Here is a 21,394-nt window from a genome sequence, read left to right as displayed (position 1 = left end):
AATCTTCTATTAGACAGGAAAATAATGAATTCTAAATATAGTGTAAAATGAACGTGGAGTTGAACGCCATTGGGAGTGTCACTATTATCTTAGCGGCCCCGAAAACTATGGATTCCACACTAATACCTGTCGATTTCGATTATTTTTACATGTCACCCCCTTCCCACCCCACCCGTATGGGTGCCAGGGTGCACAGTATTTCTTTCGAGATTGCAAGTGATACGTGTACCAAGTTTGGTTGAAATCACTCCAGGCGTTCGAGAGTTATGCCGGAACAAACACACATATATACACACATACATCCATTTATATATACAGGTTGTACCAAAAGTCCCATTACCCCCTCTTTGAATTGTAGACAAAGCTGCAAAATGTTATTTTAACAGCATGCGTATGATGAGAGGATGGTATACCATTAAATCAGATCAATGGCCACCATTTACTCTGTGTGCACACCGCCATTTTCATGGCACAGTATTTTTCGCCTCCAGGTGCGATGTGAAATCCTCCGTAACGTGGCTGGAGTGAAGGAACCAAACGCACTGCGAACAGCTTCTTGAAGTTCCTCAGTTGTCTGATAACGATTATGGGCGACTTTCTGTTTGATGTGCCCCCATTATCACAAGAGTCAGATTTGGACTTCGGGATGGCCATTTTAAAGGTACTGGTAAATTTGGTGATCCTCGTCCAATCCGTTTGTCTCTGAACACATCATTGAGGAATTCTCTTAAAATGGCCATCCCGAAATCCAGATCTTACATCTTATGTTACGGAGGATTTCACATCGCACCTGGAGGCAAATAATACTGTGCCATGAAAATGGCGGTGTGCACACAGATCCTCTGGAATAAATAGTGGTCATTGGTCTGATTTAATGGTATACCATCCTCTCATCATACGCATGCTGTTAAAATAACATTTTGCAGGTTTGTCTACAATTGAAAGAGGGGTAATGGAACTTTTGGTACACCCTGTATATATATATATATATATATATATATATATATATATATATATATATATATATATATACACACACACATACATACATACATACATACATACATAGCATTCCCTGACATTAGCTACGAGACTCGGCGGTAAGCGGCCCGGCATCAGCGCTTGCCTTTCCCGGTGAACGGTGAACAGTCGCACGCTACAGTCTGTTCTTTCGCTCTTCCTGCCTTCGCTCTTTCTCGTTGACGTTGCAGACTGACGCCAGTATAATCCTCCCTATGAAGTTGTGTTGTGTCGTGTCCGTGTGTTGAAGATTGTGGCTTAATATGGCACCACACAAGTTTACATTACAACAAAGGATTTATCGTGTCAAGTGTTACTTCGGAAAGAGGAATTGTGGAGAAGTGCGACGACGTTTTGCAACGAAATTTCCTGGTGTTCCCGTTCCACATAGGACCACTATATTAAACCTCGTAAAAAAGTTTAGAGTGAATAAAAGTGAAAAGAAAAAGCCACGTGTACTTACTGAGGAAAACCTCGACGAGATAGGAGAAAGGTTAGAACAGTCTCTTCGGAAATCTATCCACCGCCTCTCACAAGAAACGGGTGTTTCAAAAACCACAGCATTTAGAGCCGCTAAAATTACAGTAGACGAACTTGCACGTGTAAATGCCAATTTCCTTCGGAGATGCCAGGAATGTGTTGCAGCAGAGGGACATCATTTTCAACACCTTCTGTAGTCAAGGTTAGTACACAATATGAAAACTGTAATTTTAATAGCAGACTCTAGCGACTGTCGCGGACCCCGTTCACCGGGAAAGACAAGCGCTGATGCCGGACCGCTTGCCGCCGAATCTCGTAGCGAATGTCAGGGAATGCTCTATATAGGTATATATAAAGATTCCTAGTTTGCTGGGGGTGGGGTTTCTTTACAAGGACGGTCGGCATCCCGTCTCATTCGTCACTGCATAATTTTTAGATGCCTTTAGATTTTTAAACGATTTTTAAGGGTGAAGCTCTCCCATCCTGGTAATGCAAGACTTCCACAATCCGCAAAATTTTAACGAAAATGTGATCCTAGGAGGCGGCGCCAATTCGAGTCTGGCCCCGCTGCCCCAGCATTAGTTTTTAAACCTACTACTGTTGTCATGGCACAAAGTGGACCATCAACTACCCTGTACTTTCAAGGTCAAAAGGCGAGTTGCTTTCAAGTGCAAGAGTTCCTATCAGATAAAGGTTGACAGTGGACTGGTTAGATTCGCCTGCGATAGGCATCTGGAGATTAATGGTGTTGCATTGCACTGAAGCCTGGCAGAGTTAAGTTCTCGGGGCAATGGATAATTATTGCCTTCTGACGGATTGTGGCCTTTGCAAATGCCATCATGAAGAAGCAATAGGGAAATATATTATTTCTTCTTCCCTTCAAGGTTTTGTTTATGGTAATGCAAAAAGAAATAAAACTTAGCGGTAAAATATTATGATTGCATATCATAGAACTTATGACCCAACTTGTATGCTTCTAGCGTTTAGTTAATTGCAGCTTGGAATACTGTATAATGCCGGTAAACATGCCAAAGCAGGTATTAATATATCAGATTTAACAATTACATGATAATTGCAACTGGCTATACTCAGCAATATTACATATCAGGCAATTATTGATTCAAAAGGTAAAACCAGTAGATTTGACAATTTACCAAAATCTAATGGTTCAGAATGTAGCTTATTGTCAAATATATAAAAAACAAAAACCTTTATATTATAAGAAGTTATATGTTCAAGATACTGACTAACTACAATATTTATGAATTGAATACAGGGTGGCTCAAAAAGTCACTTAACACCCTCGGTACAAGGCCACTGCAGCGCGCAACATGGAAATGGTGATGACCAATCATTGGGCCCGTTCCGAAAGTCGCACGAGTTTAACGCGTTAAACGAGTTATGGCAACTGGCCGTTCCATAAGTGCTTCCGTGCGTTTCGTGAGTTTCATTATGCTGTCCCAAAAGTCGCATTGCGTGCGTTTCGTGCAAGAACGAGATTCACCAAACGCACGGGCCAGGATGCTGGTTTGTTCCGTGAAAATCGTCTGCTCCTTGCAGACAAAGCGCGTGCTGATGGATTCAAACTGCACTAGTTCGGAAAACGTATTACAATTAATAGCGATATGAAGCAACATGCACAAGGTAAGTATGCCTTGACCGTTCTTAGAATGTGATTAAAATGAGTAACAGTGGCCATAATAGAGTTTTTTTTTTGCCATAAGGACATTCCTTCCGCTGACGCCATGCGGAAACTTTCTCTAAACAATACGCTGCGCTGCGCTTTCGCCTAGAGTGTCCCATAAGTCCGTAAAATAACTAACTGGTTTCACCAGATTCACGAGCCCAGTTATTTTCGTTGAATGCGTTCGTTTCGTTAAGACTTTCGGAACGCACCCCTTATCAGGCCAAGGGGGAACCACATTGACGCCACCCGCGTGGTCGGCGGCCATCTTGATGTCAGCCATCTTGAATACAACTTCAGAATATTAAATAGGAAGGGGGTGATATGATATATCAAATCAGGCTAGAAGTTCACGAGAAATGCAATGGTGAAGGTTTTTTCGACGTATCTTTAACCAGTAAAAAGTTATGACTGAATTCTTGTACCAATTTGCTCCTTTTCGATGAGTTAGAAAAATGCCTTAAAATTTGTTTAGCGCATCGGTAATGCATCGAGTTCAAAGTGATGTCTAGGGAGAGAAGTTCGCATGCCATTGCACACGATTTTAATCGGATACATCCACGAAGAGCTGCGCATTATGAATGGTTGTCGCGAACAATTTACAGTGTGACGCTTCCATTGAATTAAAAGTCCTTCACAGTGAACGAGGCTAATGTTTATGTTCATAAGGAAGTTCATAAACAGAATATGCGACCCTTGTCATCTGATAACTAACTTTGGACAGAAACTGCTTCACAACGTTCCCATAGTGTTCTGCTGTTCCTCCCTATTGAAAAAAAAAACCTCTGTAAAATGTACCTTCTTCCACAAGCAAGGATGAAAAAACCTGTTTATTTAACAAATCCAAGTAGCCCTAAGCATTTAAGGTTCCGTTGATGGAAAATTGACTAACCAATCGTGTTCCACACAGCACGCCACACCATTAACTTACCAGCACTAACAATTCAGCTTTGATGTGTCGAAAATGGGTTATCAGATAAAGAGCATCGAATATTCTGTTTATGAACTTCCTTATGAACATAAACATTAGCCTTGTCACTGTGAAGGACTTTTCATTTAATGGAAGCGTCACACTGTAATTGTTCGCGACAAGCATTCATAATTCGGAGCTCTTCATGGATGTATCCGATTAAAATCTTGTGCAATGGCATGCGAACTTCTCTCGCTAGACGTCACTTTGATCTCGATACGTTACCGATGCGCTAAATAAATTTTAAGGCATTTTTCTAACACACCGAAAAGGAGCAAATTGGTACAAGAATTCAGTCATAACTTTTTACTGGTTAAAGATACATAAAAAAAACCTTTACCATTGCATTTCTCGTGAAATTCTAGCTTGATTTGATATACCATATCAGCCCCTTCCCATTTAAAATTCTGAAGTTGAATTCAAGATGGCCTCCGACCGTGCGGGTGGCGTCAATGTGGTTCCCTCTTGGCCTGATAACGATTGGTCATCACCATTTCCATGTTGCGCGCTGCAGTGGCTTTGTACCGAGGGTGTTAAGTGACGTTTTGAGCCACCCTGTACATCGTATCGTTGTTTTTCTTCATTACATTACACAATGTAACATCAGGTATATTATAGAGCATAGTGCAGTTTTGCACATTCTTTCCGATACAAAGTAGGAAAGTAGAAAGCTCCTCCCCACTCCCCCGACTCCCGGAAACTAGAATATTTTATTGCAGAGAGGTAAGAAAACCTCTTGAAATTTGACGAGAAGCCTATTCTACACCGTCAAATATGCACAGATTACAACGACAAATTCAATTTTGCAGTCAACTATGTTCTTTACTTGGATAGTTGACTAGCCCTGTAGAACTAAGAATATTGATTTTGTTTGCAATGTAAAGGTTATTTTTAATATTCTACAGGAAAGATGCCATATTTCTACAAAATATTAAGCAATGGAACTTGTGTATAACCGACACCAATGGGGAATGTAAAAATGTCACTTATGATGCTATACAATAGCAATATAATGTTGTAAAAATTAGAATTGCTCAACAAAATGTTACATTTATCATGCATATAAATTCCATATTCATTTCTAATGTGCGTGCAATTTTACTAAAGAGATCTAAAGTTTCTCTTTCTCATAGACATTGATGATTTAGACTATTTCATTTAAAGTTTATTGGTAACATGTCTGCCATCGTAACGCACGTGTGTCAGACTTCACATGATAAAAGCGGTATGCATTTTTAAAACTATGAGCTTCTGCTTCATGAAGCCGAGCGTGCCCAATGAACAGTCTCCACTCCATATCTTTATGTTCATATTCAAGTTCATTCATCTCAGTGCAAACACTGTTGCGATAGTAAATCATCTTCAGAATAGAAGACAAATCTTCCTAGTTTTTATGAGACAGTAGTGTTATACTGAGGTAACCTTTCGGTTGTGAACATAAAAGATCAACCTTCTTTCTCTTTTGGGGCAGTTTCAAATCCTCACCCCGAGTTTACATGTGTTTTTCACAGGAAATTTTATTTTACCTAAAATGATGATCGGGTCATAAATCACATGCTTTTGTGCTGTCAAGACATTAGACTAAACGGAATTGGTCGAAACTGGAACACCCGACTATTGTGCAGCGTGTCGCGTCATACAAAAGTATTCATGTAGGAGCTTCGTCAGAGGGAAACCATGGGTGATGGAAAAATTTAGACTGTATACATGAATTCAGAGTGAAAAGTTCTTGGAAACAACTACTCCCTCTGTCCCATAATTATAGTCCGGTATGCCAAAATGGTAGTACAGGAATTACAGACGAAGAGGCAGATGGAAAGCACACGGATGAGGAGAGACACAGTAGATCAGTCTTCAAGATTGTGAAGAGGAACAACGTGACCTTATCGCAACGAGCAAGAAATACCGCCCAGACGATTACTAAAAGGAGGCGTTGGGTTGCAACATACCGGTGTGGCACTGTATGGCAACCGGTCTAGCAAGGCACGCTGCAAATCGTTAGTAGAGCAGTCCTTCAGTGAGTACGTGTGAGAAGAACAGCCATGAACACACAACCCATGATAGGAAGCGACAGGGGTAGCAAGAACCTCACGGACAGTAAACGACAGGCAGTGTACGAGTTTATCTTTGAAAACAGTACGGCTGGCGTAGTGAAGAAAGGTGCCATGACGACTACAACACCTACCGCTGCGAAAGCGGCAGAGTATTCGTTCAACGGAAGTGGCGCTAAATGATGCTAAGAGTACCCTACACAGGCGTGTGAAGGCAGAAGAGATCAGAGTGCATACGAATGCGCTGAAGCCATTATTGACTGATAGCAACAAGACGGAACGTCTAAAATTTGCCTTGTCAATGCTGGATCCTACCACAGTCGCTTGTCCTGAAAGCGGAAATCCGAAGTTCAACATGATGATGGAGACAGTTCATGTGGATGAAAAATCGTCCTACCTGATGAAGGACGGTCAGAAATTGTACTTGCTGCCCAACGAACCAGACCCGCAGTGAACATGTAAAATCAAATCTTTTATTCCCAATATCATGTTTCTGGCTGCCGTCGCCCGGCCTCGTTGGGATCCTGGTCGCAAGCAGTGGTTTAATGTTAAGTTAGGCATTTGGCCGTTCGTCAGCAAGGAACCTGCCAAGAGGAACAGTAGGAATCGTCCTGCTGGTACAATGGTCACCAAACCATTAACTGTTACCAAAGATGTTCACCGGGACATGCTCATCAACAAGTTAATCCCAGCCATAGATGCACAATGGCCTCGTGGACTGCGCGCAGGGAGAATCCAGGTGTCCGTTCAGCAGGACAATGCGCGTCCGCATATCGTTCCCAATGTCCGCGCCTGGATGGATGCTGCAGCGGCCGGTGGAATCACTTTGGATCTCCTATGCCAACCGCCAAACAGTCCGGACATGAATGTTTTAGATCTGGGGTACTTCCGGGCAATTCAGTCTCTCCAGCATCAGGCAGCTCCACAAACTATTGATGAGTTGATCGCCGCCGTTGAAACATATTTCTCTGATCTGACACGCGACAAGCTCAACAACATCTTTTTCACTTTGCAATCCTGTCTCATTGAAATTATGCGCGTCCAAGGTGGGAACAATTACAGGATTCCCCATATGCATAAAGCACACTTGAACCGCCGAAACGTCCTGCCATCTCGCTTGGAGTGTCCTCGAAACATTTACGACGAGGCTACAGCAACACTGCAGCACTAGATCTAGCTCGTTGATGGGATGACAACCTTCCTGGACCAACAATCTCTTTCGTCTTGATGTTTTATATTATCGAACTTCTTGGTCACTTTGTATTGATCTTGAATTGATTACTTTTTATTTAGGTTCTTTTGGATTCTTGATCGGTCAATTTGTACTGATCCTTGAGTAATAAAGTTGTATTACTCATTCCCGTGTTTCATTTCCTTGTTCTGTATACACCAATGTCACAGTTTGAATATCGGACAATTATTATGGAACAACAAACAGAGGTGTACCGGACAATAATTATGGGACAGACGGAGTATATTACGTGTGTCAAAAATCATGTTCCACGGAAAATATACCAAGTACCGGAACCTTTTCCTCCCCTACAAAGGAACACACACTCAATCAAATCAACTAAATAAAAATATTATCACCTTACTAAATCAACTTCTCTACTAGATTTCCACAAGCCCACGGTGGGAAGCCCTACCGGATTGAACAGCTCGGAGGGCGTGTGTATAAGAAATTGAACTTTAGTTGTGGACACCATGTGGAAGTTCAGGTGAAAGATTCACAACTGCCGGCAACCTTGTTTTGACGTCATTAGCCACGCCCCCTCTCGTAGTGGCATCTGTGCAAATACAACACAACTCGCTTACGAGTCCTTGAAGGCAATACGCATGATTCATTGAGATTCTGGATACGTCAGCCTTAGCTTATTTACACTCGTAACGTAATATGAGAAAAAGCCCCTTACCAACATGAACTAAAAGCAATAAAAGTAGATCAATAATAAAAACAATCGAAAATGATACGGTTGTTTATAAATCATGACGAGAACGAGACGGTTATTGTTATTACATGTGGACTCTCGGATGGCGTGATCAACACAAGTGGTCACTTCGAACTGATATGACAGTCGTCAACGCTTCTTACTTCAGTCCAGCTATCCAAAACGACTTAATAAAACCACGTGGTGAGCTGACTAAAGAAAGTATTTTATCATACTGGAATATGAAACTATAGAAGTGTCGAAATGAAATAATTTTCACTGTGTGTTCGATTCGTTTCATTATCCAACTGTGTTCGAGAAGATTGATTTGTTTCTTGCAGATATGACTGCTGAAGCCTGGACAAAGACAACTTTGAATACTTGTTAGTGCTTACGCCTGAATGTCAACAATTTGGTGGGTCCAACCAAGACAGGGGTTCTCAACTTTCATGGACAGCGACCCAGTAAATTGTTTTTCTTAAATCGATGCCCGATTCCAACATCGTAAATACCTTTCTATTTTTTTTAAAACTTTATGCATCAACTAATATGTACCATTGAAATTAAATATCAATAATAAATTGCGGCATAATCATAAATTCGATTATGTCTAGGCTTGCTGACAAACGAAATATTAGGTTTAAATTTGTTGTCAACCACTGGATCTAATCATCTAATGAAATCTTGAAGTTTCATTATGCCAACATCATTTGCAATTTGCATTGGCATGTTGCACTTTGAACACTGAAATATTCCAAATAATACTAATTGGGAAATCGACGACTATGTGATAATAGTCTGAAAACTATATTATTAATTTGAACCGAATCTTATTGTCGGATTAAAAATTATAGATACTCGTGTTTGGTCTCCAATTAAAAATTAACGAGTAGACCTACATAAAAACTAGTTACATCAAAATTTAGCTTATTCAATTCTGCGTTAATCTATGCTAACCATTTTCTTTTTCGAGAATACCTTCTATCTTTTGTCGTTGTGAGAACAAAAAAAAATTGTTTCGTAAACGATCGCTCTTTTTGAAATTCTATAAATCCAAAACTGTTTGTCCGATCGTGATGAAATTTTAGTATGTTGCAGACAGAAAGGTTTTAAATACAATTCTTAATTTTCAGATTTTTAACATTTGTCAAAATAACGTTCTTTTCAATTTTGCGAAACAACTTTAACTTGGTATTGGGTAGTCCTACAAATACAATGTTGGTCTTGTTTTAAAGTTCTTTGCATCTGTTTTTAAAATCCATTATCACTAGCAATTCGCATTGCGAAACCGATTTTATACAGATTTTTATTCAACGGAGTAAAGATGGCAACACCGAACACAGCGACGTCCGTTGAACCGTGGAAACTGCGGGCTGTCACAGCGAGTCAGTGCGTGCTGTGTTGCCACGTTATTTATAGAATTTCAAATAGAGCGATCGTTTGCGAAACAAAAGAGAAGCAGCACTTTCTTTTGTTTGAATTGAATTGGTGTTTTAAGTCCACTTTATGCACAGATAGGCTAATAGGGACTGGATCTACAGTTTAAAGTGGGATCCGAACCACTGTGCAATGTGCGTCCACCACTTATAGAACCCGTAACCCCTTGATTACAAGGCGGCGACGTTACCCCTACGTCATCGGGGAGGCCACACGTGTTTTTGTTCTCACGACGATAAAAAAAATATAAGGCATACTCGAAAATAAAAACGTAGGTCTACTGGTTAATTTTTAATTGGAGCCCAAACTCGGATATCTATAAATTTTAATCCGACAGTAGGTTTACTCCATGTCTAGGGCGGTCTCAGAGTGCTCGCAGCTAAAGGAGAGAAGGGCCATTTGACCATGAACTAGCGGAGAAACATCAGAGCATACGATCGTGACTTTATTAATTGTAGGTGCTTTCAATGTCTGGAGAAGTCTTAGAAATGGCAGTGCTGTCTACAGATTGCACATCTGTTTTTGTTAAACTTGATAATGAACAGATTGAAAGTCAGTTTTGAGTAATAGAAAAATGACTGCTGCAAAAACTGCTCTGCAACCGAACAGAGTGCTCAAATATAATCTGTAAAGAGAACGCAAAACTTGTTTTTAACGTTTCCATCAACTAACTTCCTTTCGTTTCTACGTGCCGAAACTTTCTCTTCCCTCTCTCTATCCTCATTTCTTGTATATAATCCCATCCCAACGAAAGAGCTCCGGCGAAATTCGGCTCGTGAATTTAATTCCGCGGAACTGCACTTCCAAGCAACCGTTTTCCTGTACAAAACCTGTCACGATTACACGTTATATCTTCAATTGTTTCTTGTATTTATAGCCTTGCGGCCATGAATAAAAGATGCACGGGAAGTAAGTATTCATTTCCAGCGGAAAGCATTACGTAAAAATGAAATTTCGGTAACATCCATGTGGAAATCACAGCGTTTCGGAAATCAGGCGAAAGATGACGTTAGTTGTTACAGGCAGAGAATTTCCTCCTATGTTTGAGTTCCTTTTTTGTACCCTAATTTCTACATGTATTAAAACTTCGTTCGAAAAGAAAGTTCCTTCTCTCTGTGTTCTACTATTGTTCGATCTTATTTACAGGCGAAAGCATTTGTGTACTGTGTACGTAGATGCCCTGGGGCTACAAATATCACGTGCCCACTATATACAAATTCCGTTACGATTTTAGTTATGTCAGATGGTTAGTATATTTTTATTTCATTTTAATATATATATATTTCTTATTATTTACATTTTAGAGCCTTCTCAAATAAAAGTGTTTTTTTTCTCCAGTGGAGAAATCAAATACTGAATCCACGCATATAGCCTAAATAAATTGAAAAACAAAAACAAATTAGCTTAGTAACAAAACACTAAAAATGCTGACCAAGGCAGTCTTTATTATATAATAACACACTATAAACGTAACGTTTCCACCCTCTAGCAGGGTCTTCTTCAGACAAAGATTCAAAATAAAATGATTCTTTGTCTGAAGAAGACCCTGTTAGAGGGTGGAAACGTTATGTGTATTGTGTGTTATTATACGAGTATAATAAAGACTGCCTTGGCCAGCAAGGCTTAATATTGTTACCAATTAGCTGAGGTTTTTGTAAATATGCCTGTAATATTATACTTTTGTTGGAATTGTTACGACGTGAAAAAGTAAAATTTTCTCCTGCTTAGTGCAATCCGCTATGAAGACAGATATGGGCTTCATACATTCTCGATTTCGGTCATATTGGAGGTACGTAGTTCAAGTCCACTTTATGCTCAGATAGGTTAATCAGGACTGTGCCTACAGTTTAAAGTACGATCCGAACCATTGCATAATGTGCCTAGGCTAAACTCGGATGAAAATGCCCTAGAGTCCTTGACATTCGCACACTTGCTTGCTAAGTGTCTTGTCCCACTTCTTCATGGGATAGTCGTCTGCTTAGTTTCTCCTGCACACATCACGCTACAAAAGCCCCGAGCGATGTGTAATCAAAAGATCTTCCTCTCCTACGCACTCTTTCACGCACAGATCCTGTCAACACGGGTAGATAAAGGAACATACAAGTACATATGTTTCAATCTTGCATATACGGATCCACAGTTACGTTCTCGGTAACTTTTTGTTGGTCAGTATGTGTGTTGATTGAGTTTATTTTACTTCTCTATTCTGCCAGTTTTGGTTAATCGCGAAAACGAGATGGATGAACGGACAATCACAAACATATATGGACCACACAACACGAGCCCCACAAAGGATTATACTGGCTGTGAGTTCAGACGCCAGAGCCTCCCTAGTCTGCAAAATGTAGTCCAGGATGTACTACGTGGAAGGGAGGATGACATTTAAGTGCATTTGGAGAGAATCACCCCTTACAACACTCAGTATGTGTGTCTAATAAGTAAAAAAAATAACCCGTGATGCAACAGTACGCGCGGGCCAGGGTCTACCTATCTACTGCTGGCCTCACTCCCACCTGCCGAGGTGGGGGATCATGCAACGAGTTAAGGTGTGACCTGTGGTCAGCACGACGAATCCCAGTCGTTGTTGCAGGCTTCCGTGGCCAGATTACGCTACTCGTTGCGTTCCTCACGATAGTGGGTGACCACCGGTTTCATACACAGGCCGAAATCTCAGAAGAAAAGTTTTTTACGCTTCCCCAAGGAGACTCGAACCTGCGCGCGTCCCGTAGCCAGAATCCAAAGCACGGTGCTGGATAGTAGGGGTGTGTGTCTGATACAAAAATACTTTAAGAAAACATTAACGTGAAATGTGGAATAAAAATAAATATTCAATACGTACATACATATACGGTATATAATATACACACACAATGTATTTTAAGAAAACATCGTGGAATATAACATTCTATGCTGAATATTTTCATTTCAAGATAATGTTTCCTTAAAATATTCCATACATATATACTGACAAACAAAAAATTACTGAAAACATAACCGTGTGTTCAAAAATATTCGTATAGTAACAGTTTAAACGCAGGGCGGCAGCTTAATATATAATTCTGAAGAAAAAACGCTTTCCTTGCTAATTTCTGTAGTTGGTATCGCCTACCTTCTGTTCTATTCTATACTAATCAATCTTTTGCCTCTGAGCTACTTGGGGAGGGGAGGCAGAAAGTACCTTTCCCCAAAAGTAGATGCCTAGAATTTGTCATTTTGTTAATTCAACATTTTAAAAATATTATATGTATTTTTAATGTATGCCGAAAAACCACACAACGACGCCAACTAATAAAACTTGCAAGATGAGTATTCCTTTCCTCATTTCTAATGTGCGGATTAGATTACAATATTACAATGAAAGTAGGTGAAAGTTGAAGGAGTTTAGCAAGAACAAAAGAAAAAAGGGGGCGAATTTGGAGCTTACATATTTTGAAACGTATAAAAACTCGCTCCAAAAAGCATGGAGGAGCAGAACAAAGCACGAAATAGGTGTCTAATGAAATTCGTTTTCTGCATAACAATTGCCCTTCAGCGATTGCTCTCAACAATGCAGCGACATATAAAAAAGAAAACAAGTATCTGACATACTAACCTACAACTTATACAACGCAACTTCGTTATCTGAAGGAGGACTGTTTTCTCTGAAGAATCAAGTTTATCGTTTCCGCGACTTGACATTTCAACTTTACAGCCGTTTTTACCTTCCGCTGAGAAAAAAGTGCAGGCATTGAATGCAAACATTTTGCATAATTACATATTTACATTACGCTCGATTTCCTTGCGCCTTTTGTGCAAGCACGTTTATACTCGAAAGGGTGGTAATATTTTAAGCAGAATTACTTTCAGAATATAAATCGTTGAAAGTTTGTGAGCTGCGAGTTTTCTTAAAATTTATGGGTAGCCCTAGTTGGTAATTTAATGTGCGGGAATGTGTGAATTGCGAGAAAAATATTGTTTGAATTTAAATCTGTTCGATTTGAATAAATGCAGAAGAGGTGTAACTTCAAAATTCTATTTTCATATTTTGGGATATTTAAATAGTGTGGTTTACCTAATAAATAGTTCGCAATATTTCATTTCAGTCAGAAACGTAACAGTTACCCTTGTCGGAAGAGGAAATCGGGACTTTTTTTGAACCATTAACAAATAAGTGTAAACTATGAGCCTCAGGAATGCTACAAAGTTTTTTTAAAAATATACAGTAAGCCAAAAATAATGAAAAAAGAAGAGGCACATATCGGTAAATAGCATATCCCGTTAATATTGTTAATTACTGACAATAGCCTATTTAATAATCATTTAAAATGTAAATACATTTAATTATTGGCATATAAATATAATTACAGATATTTAATTCATGATACTAAACAATTAAATAAGAAATCTAATGATTTAAATATATTATTATTTTTCTTGGTCTTTTGTATTTTTGTTAAATTTATTCCTTTGTGTTCAATTTTTTTAAAAAAAAGGAAAACTTGAAAGTGTTTCAATATAACGGATGCACTTAGTACAGTATCAATATTGATATTATACAAGTTTGAAAATAAATTTAGCGGCATAATTCATATTATAATAAAATGAAAAATCAGTCCCAGAGTAGGGTAAAGTAATTACATAACTAAATGTTCAATCTGATTATGTTGTAACTTTCTTCATTCTTTTGTTTGTTGTTAATTATTGCACATGAATAGTTATGGAGATATGGCTGTTCGATTCCAAGAATAAAGCGCTCTTCTCGTCTTTGCTGCGAGCGATCCCGGGTTCGATTCCTGGTGGGAGCCCCCAAAATTTCGGCGTTGACGCAGCATCGTGAGGACAATTGGAGAGCTACTTGAAAATAAAAACTAACAGGCACCAGTCTCGAAAGCCAAAAAACAGCGGTGATGGGACTCGATGCGCTGACCACGCATCACCCAATGAAAACTCGCTCTGGTAGACCCTGGCTCTTAGAGGGCTGTTTAGCCATGGAGTATAATTTCGTTTATATAGGTGTAATTGTTATTTGGCCAAATTTTGAACAGGTAACAAGTACACGATTCTGCTGTTTTACAATTCGAACAATCGACAAGAAATGATCGAATAGAAATACAATAAAACAGAAAAGACTGACACAAAGGGCTAAATATCATGATTTTCCATCTTCTGTGTTTTTATGGCTGTGTATGTATGTAGGTCTAAACCTATATATTTAGCGGACAAAAACAATGTGAAATAACACGAAACTTTTATAACCTTATTCCGGTCACGCAAAAATGCCGAAAACAGCAGAGATACCACGCTTCGAAGAGTTCTTCGCTCTTATCTTTGATCTATCCACCAGGAGGCTCTGCTTTGAAAGTGACCAATGAACGCCAAGTTGCTTTAGTTAATTCTTCAATATGGAAATGATTCGTTGAAATGAGTCAAGTAAAATAATATTTTTATAAATAGGTTACTCATATCGATTCCGATAAATGATGACACGTTCTATGCACAAATGGCAAAAATAATGTACCATTGTTGCTTTTTAACTTGCGCTGGATAATATATCGATAGGGCAATGACAGTTAACCAAGGGTAATAACTCCTATGGGTATGGAAAGACATTGAAAGTAATTAGTAAAGAATTAACAAAACATATAGAGCACAAATAAATGCTTGATTTATTTCATGTGTACACATTATTGCTTGTGTATTTGTAGTTTATTTTTAGATTGATATTAAGAACATAAAAATAAGAATATCTTGGGGTACATGTACAAAAATGTTGAATTTATTTGGTCTCTAGACATATTTCGTGATATCGAAATATATCTTTCGCTTATCAACCGCTCAAGTGAACTCTCTAAAGTCTTTGATATTATGGAACAGACTGCGCCATCGAAAGTTTTCTTTTTGAGGGGGTGATTTTTCCTTAAAATAATATAAAATTCAACATTTATATATTTTTCTAAAATATATGTAAAAACGTTTGCACCTTACGTGCACCATATTTAATCCATTAGGTGAAGAAAAGTAAGTATTTAGGGGCAGAGGTGCTCACAGGCAGATTTGTGGATGCACGTTTCGAACACCCAACTTTGGAGGGGGGAGATTTTTTTATGATGTAAATTTGACGTGAACAGCACAGCATTGGACACAAGTTGAATTACGTTATCAATTAACCATTGCTGGTATATATATAAATAGACTGCCAAGGGAATTGTAACTGGTAATATGTATTATCGGGGCGGGGATATCTAACTCTTACATATTAGGCTTTAAACTGACACATGAATTCTGGTGGGGATTGAGAATTATACTTTGGGGGGGGGGGGGGGATATCCAACTCTTGAACATCAATTTTAGGTATTAGATTATGACTGGAATTTTAGTTATGGGTTACTGAGATTTAAATTTGGGAGGAGGATATCCAACTCTTGTGCATTGCTATTACGTTCTTCGACTGTTGCGGAAATTATGGTGTGGGGACTGAGAATTATTTTTTTTAGAGGGGGCAATATCTTCTCTTCGATGTCCGCTTTTTGCTGGAATAAATTGTTAGATACATGAAAACATGGTTCGTAACTTAATTCTATGTTTTTCACCAAGTGAATAATATTATTTTCATGGAAGTGAATAAGTTATGTGATGATTAATGCCATTTTTATTGCGTCATTACTTCTGTGCAACCAAGTATCTTGATAGTGATTTTCCACATAAATCCATGTTGGAGTGTACGCGCTGTGAAGCCAAAGGTTTTAGTTCCAATTATCCCCATCGTCACGATTAACTTATAGAAGTAGCACTACAAGGCTGCCCCTTCCCCAATGCTCTCTCTTTCTCTCTCTCTCTCTCTCTCTCTCATAACCTTGCACTCACAATAATCTAACATTTTCTTGGTCCCGGATTCCAATCCAGGCCTGGGAATGGATATTCTTTGTGAATGTTCCTTTATCAATTTCTTCAAATCATCACTCATCCTCATCGTCGCGATTAGTCAAAAGTGGCAGAAACAGCAGCGCTAGATAACGAAAATCAAAATCCAAAAGACATGCTCTGGCGGGAAAACATATTCCCACAATCATTAACAAAGTAAGTGATGTGCAATGTCTTTTTCCTGCGCCATCTTTAGCTGTTTTCTTATAGTTTCAGAATAAAATACGAGTTCTCGTAGTTCTTCCTGACCGAAAATGACCACAATTGAAATAGACGTAGTTACAATCTGCCGGAAAAGGTAACAAATGAAAACTCGTACTGATTACCGCAAAAGAGAAACTGAGTGATAGAATCTGTGACAACGCTTCATTTGCAGCTTCCACTGCTCCAATTTTCACCGGCTTGTCAAAGAACTGGAACACTTCCGCTAATAATCTTACTTTTACTTAGCGCATTCTCCATTGTATAAGATGCTGCCTGTGAGCACATAAAAATTATAGCTCTTACATGTCTCATTGACGCTGCGAACGAAGCATTCAGGAAGTTTCTTCCCTTCATGAATATGCAAGTTTTCTCGTGCATTCGTTTACCGTTCGCTGCAGACAGTTAATCATAATAAGAAGCTGCTTTCTACCATCTGCCCAGAATTCAATGCAGATTCCCAAACGGATAGCAAAGGCAAGATTCAATTTGCACTTACCGGAACGGGTTAGGAAGTTATACCGTGCCCTCTTGCTGATGTACGGCGAGTTGCCGGACATCATTATGGCGGAATCGGAATCCGAATGGTAACCAGAGATGTCGCTGGAATCGTCTTCATCCTCTGCGACTTCCTTCATCAGTTCCAGGACCTAGAAAGAAGAATGAAAATAAATTATAGCAGTGTTGAGTGGTAAGAATTTCAAGTACACTCAGAGAACTAAATGCATCATATCGATTGATGCACCAGAATGCATCGATTGATGCACAAAAGTGTGTTTTATTCTCATTTGATGCATTTGGGTGCATTTTTGTATGTCGTGAAATAAACACCAAAGTGCATCATTTGATTCAAGTGAAGATTTCTCTCAGTCGAGATGCACTTCAATGCATCAGTTGATGCGTTTTGATGCACTTTGATGCGTTTTGATGCACTTTGATGCGTTTTGATGCACTAGAATGCATCTTCTTTGACGATGCACTTCAACCGCTTAAACATTTCGTCTGAGCTACATAAATTCTGTAGCTCAGGCAAAACGTTTGAGTGCATCATCCAAAAAGATGCAGGAAGGTGCATCAAGGAACATCAACTGATGCATTGAAGTGCATCTCGACTGAAATAAATCCTCACTTGAATCAAATGGTGCACTTTGGTGTTTATTTCACGACATACAAAAATGCACCCAAATGCATCAAATGTGAATCTGATTCTTTGAAGAAGCCATAAAACACAGTTTTGTGCATCAATCGATATGATGCATTTAGTTTTCTGTGTGTAGTGTCTCAGAGGATTGAATACCTACTCGGAGTCAAGTTGAGACGTGAGTTGAGGTTACAATTATTTGCATGTGTACAGATGGGATCAAATGAAATGTACTTCCCTTTTCCTACCAACTCAGAAGCGAGTTGGAAACTCTTCATTGCTCCTGTATAGATAAGAAAGTGGGGGAGGGTAGTAGCAGACAAGGCCAGCACGCAAACTTGTTTGCAGCAAGCGTTCTGTTGGAGTCTTGGCAGTTTGTGGAAGGATTTTGTGTGTTCCTACCCCACCCCCTCTCTCTCTCTCTCTCTAATATATAACGATAAAGCTTTATTTGAAGATGGTAATAATAATAATAACAGTCCGTGAGGACCAGGTTCTACCTACCGACTGCCGGCCTCACTTCCACCTGCCGAGGTGGGAATTATGGGGTGACGTGTGGTCAGCAAGACAAGCCTTCAGTCGTTGTAGGTTTCCGTCACCGCGTCACGCTACTCATTTGTAGCTCCTCAATATCCTCACGACGGTGGATGGCCACCGGTCCCATGCACAAGACAAGGTGTCCCGGGTTTGAGTCCCGGTCTGGGCATGGATGTTTCTGAGTGTCCATTCATCAATTTCATTATATCATCACTAGAGCCCGGAAGTTTGGCAAAATGCCTCTTTTTATCTACTGCATATATTGATAAAATTTTTCCGGATGTACGTTTCTTATGTTGTTTCGAATGTTTTAGAAGCCTTTTCATTTTGCCTATTTTGCCTATTTGGGACCCCACTGCCTATTTTTAATTATAATGCCTTTTTTTGCCTTTTTCAATGAAATTGGACCATTTTTTTAAAAAAAGTGTAAGTATATATTATTTTTCTCCCAAAAAACGTTGTTGGCATTTATTTTTCTTCCGTTTATTATGTGAATAATTTTCGCCTTATTTAAGTAATATTGAACTCACGCATGTTTCAACATTGCTGAAGGAGAAAAGTGTGAGAAAAAAGTATTTCATGCTGAGTTAGGATATTGCCTTTCGGTTAACATTTCCTTGTGCATGATTGACTGCTGAAAACCTGTTGCAGAACATCTGCACAATTACGTCATCGTCCAGCGTCCGTGTCAGGACGTTATTGACAAGAAGCAGCACTAATGCCCAAGGGCCTTTATATAAATTCCAAAATCAAGTTCTCTATCGTTAGTTTTTGGAAGGAAAGAATCGTGTAGTTGTCATTATGCCGAAATTTAGTGTACCATTAAGTGGTAAGTTACATGGTTACGTGCGTGAATTTGGTGAAAATTGAAATGCTCTTCCCAATGTAGATTTTAACATTTTGCAAGAAATTATAGATAAAAGTAAGCGACTTCCAAATGTGCCTTTTTTTCGGTTTATTTTGCCTATTTTTCATTTTTAGTGCCTATTTTCCACATTATAAATGACTTTTTGCCTGCCTATTTTAACGAAAATAAATGCCTGAACTTCCGGGCTCTCATCACTCTTCCCCATCTTCGCAAATTAGCCAAAAGTGGCACAAAAAGCGAAGTGAAATAAAAGCAAATCAATCAATCAATTATTAGGGCAGAACCATATATCACACAATACAGGTGAAATTGTTGTTGGTTGATGTGAATTTTTAATATGCCTAAACTCTCAAAAAACTCTAATATCAGGTTTTCTGTTGGAATTATTATTTCAATTTTGAGGGCCTCCATGACTGATTGCTTTGCATACTGCTCTATGAAACCGGAGACCCTCTGTTCTATTGATTGATTGATTTGCTTTATTTTAATTCGCTTCTGGTGCCACTTTTGGCTAAACGCGACGATGAGGATGCTCGATGAAATGATGAAATGAATGAAGCGACACTCACAATGAACACCGAAAGAACACAATGCCAAGGCCGGTCATTAAGCAAGCTGTGCTAACCACTCTACCACGGAGGCCGGAATCCTTTTTAATGTATAGGAAAAATCGTTCTTTGACATCAAACTAAGAACAGTTAATATGCGTCACCTCGGAATTATTATATTTTAAATTTCGAACAATCAATTGAGATTTATTCTTAACCATTCTTTTGCCTACATCAAAACTTCCACACAATAAGATCAATTACACTAAGGACAACGGCGTCAGAGTCTATGCTTTTAGGAATGAATAAGCACACGATGATGACGGAAAATAATTCACATGATTATACATAGTGATGCATTACATCAGTGAAACATTAATTTTGGGTCATGGTGATAAATTAAAAAAACGCAGGGACACAATAACCGATTTATTTATTTATTTTATTTCGCTTTTCTTCCACTTTTGGATAATGAAAGGTGTGTTAAGATGAAAGTTGTGAAAGGACAACTACAAACGTAGATGGATAGGACACAGTCCAAACCCCACAGACCATTATACTGACCTTATGTCTAGACGCCAGATCTTCGTTAGTGTGCAAAATGCACTCCATGGTCACAATGACGTAAGCATTCGTAGAACTGATTTGTATATTTTGTTTTTTTAATTATTTTTTTTTCGAAAAACTCGAGCCAAACTATTGCGCATTATGTGATATGCTCATTACTTCTCAGGAACACTCGCGGCCTTCAGCCAGTTTTATCCATAAACAAAATTGCGGGTTAGGATGTTAACAGACACTTCCAAGACAATATCCAAAGAATACTGTCACATACGCGAAATGTAAAACATTTTTATTTTCTCGTTTCTACTACATCCCTGGGGAGTAAAAACGGCTGGAGCGTGATGCTGATCATTGACCTCCAAAATGGCCGAACTCGAGAACGGCCACTGCCTACTGCCACATCCCCTAACTGTGCCTTCATGGCACGGTCCTATACGGACGACGAACTTTACCTTACCTTTTCTACTACTTACTACTCATGCCATGAATTTTTTGTATTTTTGATCCTTCATTGTTTCCAATGCTAACCCAGTCACAACAGCAATTAGTCAATGCAATAAAATACGACAAACTTAAAATGAAACAGGTGTCGGCGCGCGCGCACACACACATATACACACACAAGCACAAGGAGAGAGAGAGAGAGAGAGAGAGAGAGAGAGAGAGAAAGAAAGAGGCCGGGGGGGGGGGGGGTAGGAACACACAAAATCCTTCCACAAACTGCCAAGCAGTGTTGCCACAATATGAGGGCACAATTTCCCTTTCTAAGTGTCAAAATTTCCCTTTTCAGACTAATTTTTCCCTTCACCTAAACAATATCAAATAATAATAATAATAACAATAATAAAATACTTGTAGCAGCAGCAGTTGCAATTATTATTATTATTAGTGCTGCTGGTGGTAGCACTAGTAGTAGTATTTACGTTGGTCAATTTCGAATAAATAAATATATTAAACAAATTTTTCACATAGGCCTACATGTCAGCTTCATCGCTTTTTTGCCAGATGTCCCAGATTTGAAAGCGGTCAGCAACCATTAAATCGTTAATCCTCATCGTTACTATT

At 39.0% G+C, this 21,394-nt stretch overlaps 1 protein-coding gene across 3 annotated transcripts in view; it reads right to left on the bottom strand.

Annotated features, from left to right (window-relative positions):
* LOC145991014 (uncharacterized) overlaps nucleotides 1-21,394 on the bottom strand; it is a 135,592-nt gene that overhangs the window by 24,618 nt on the left and 89,580 nt on the right. For all 3 annotated transcript variants that reach the window (XM_083126675.1, XM_083126677.1, XM_083126676.1), the window contains exon 2: nucleotides 17,171-17,321. In XM_083126675.1, coding sequence (XP_082982801.1) covers nucleotides 17,171-17,321 — 151 coding nt within the window. The remainder of the gene's footprint in view (nucleotides 1-17,170; nucleotides 17,322-21,394) is intronic.

Source organism: Lepisma saccharinum, chromosome 8, assembly GCF_977018435.1.
Source record: "Lepisma saccharinum chromosome 8, izLepSacc3.1, whole genome shotgun sequence".
In the NCBI taxonomy this organism is placed as follows: domain Eukaryota; kingdom Metazoa; phylum Arthropoda; class Insecta; order Zygentoma; family Lepismatidae; genus Lepisma; species Lepisma saccharinum.
Note: the sequence above shows the minus strand (reverse complement) of the source record. Positions and strands in the feature narration are given on the sequence as shown.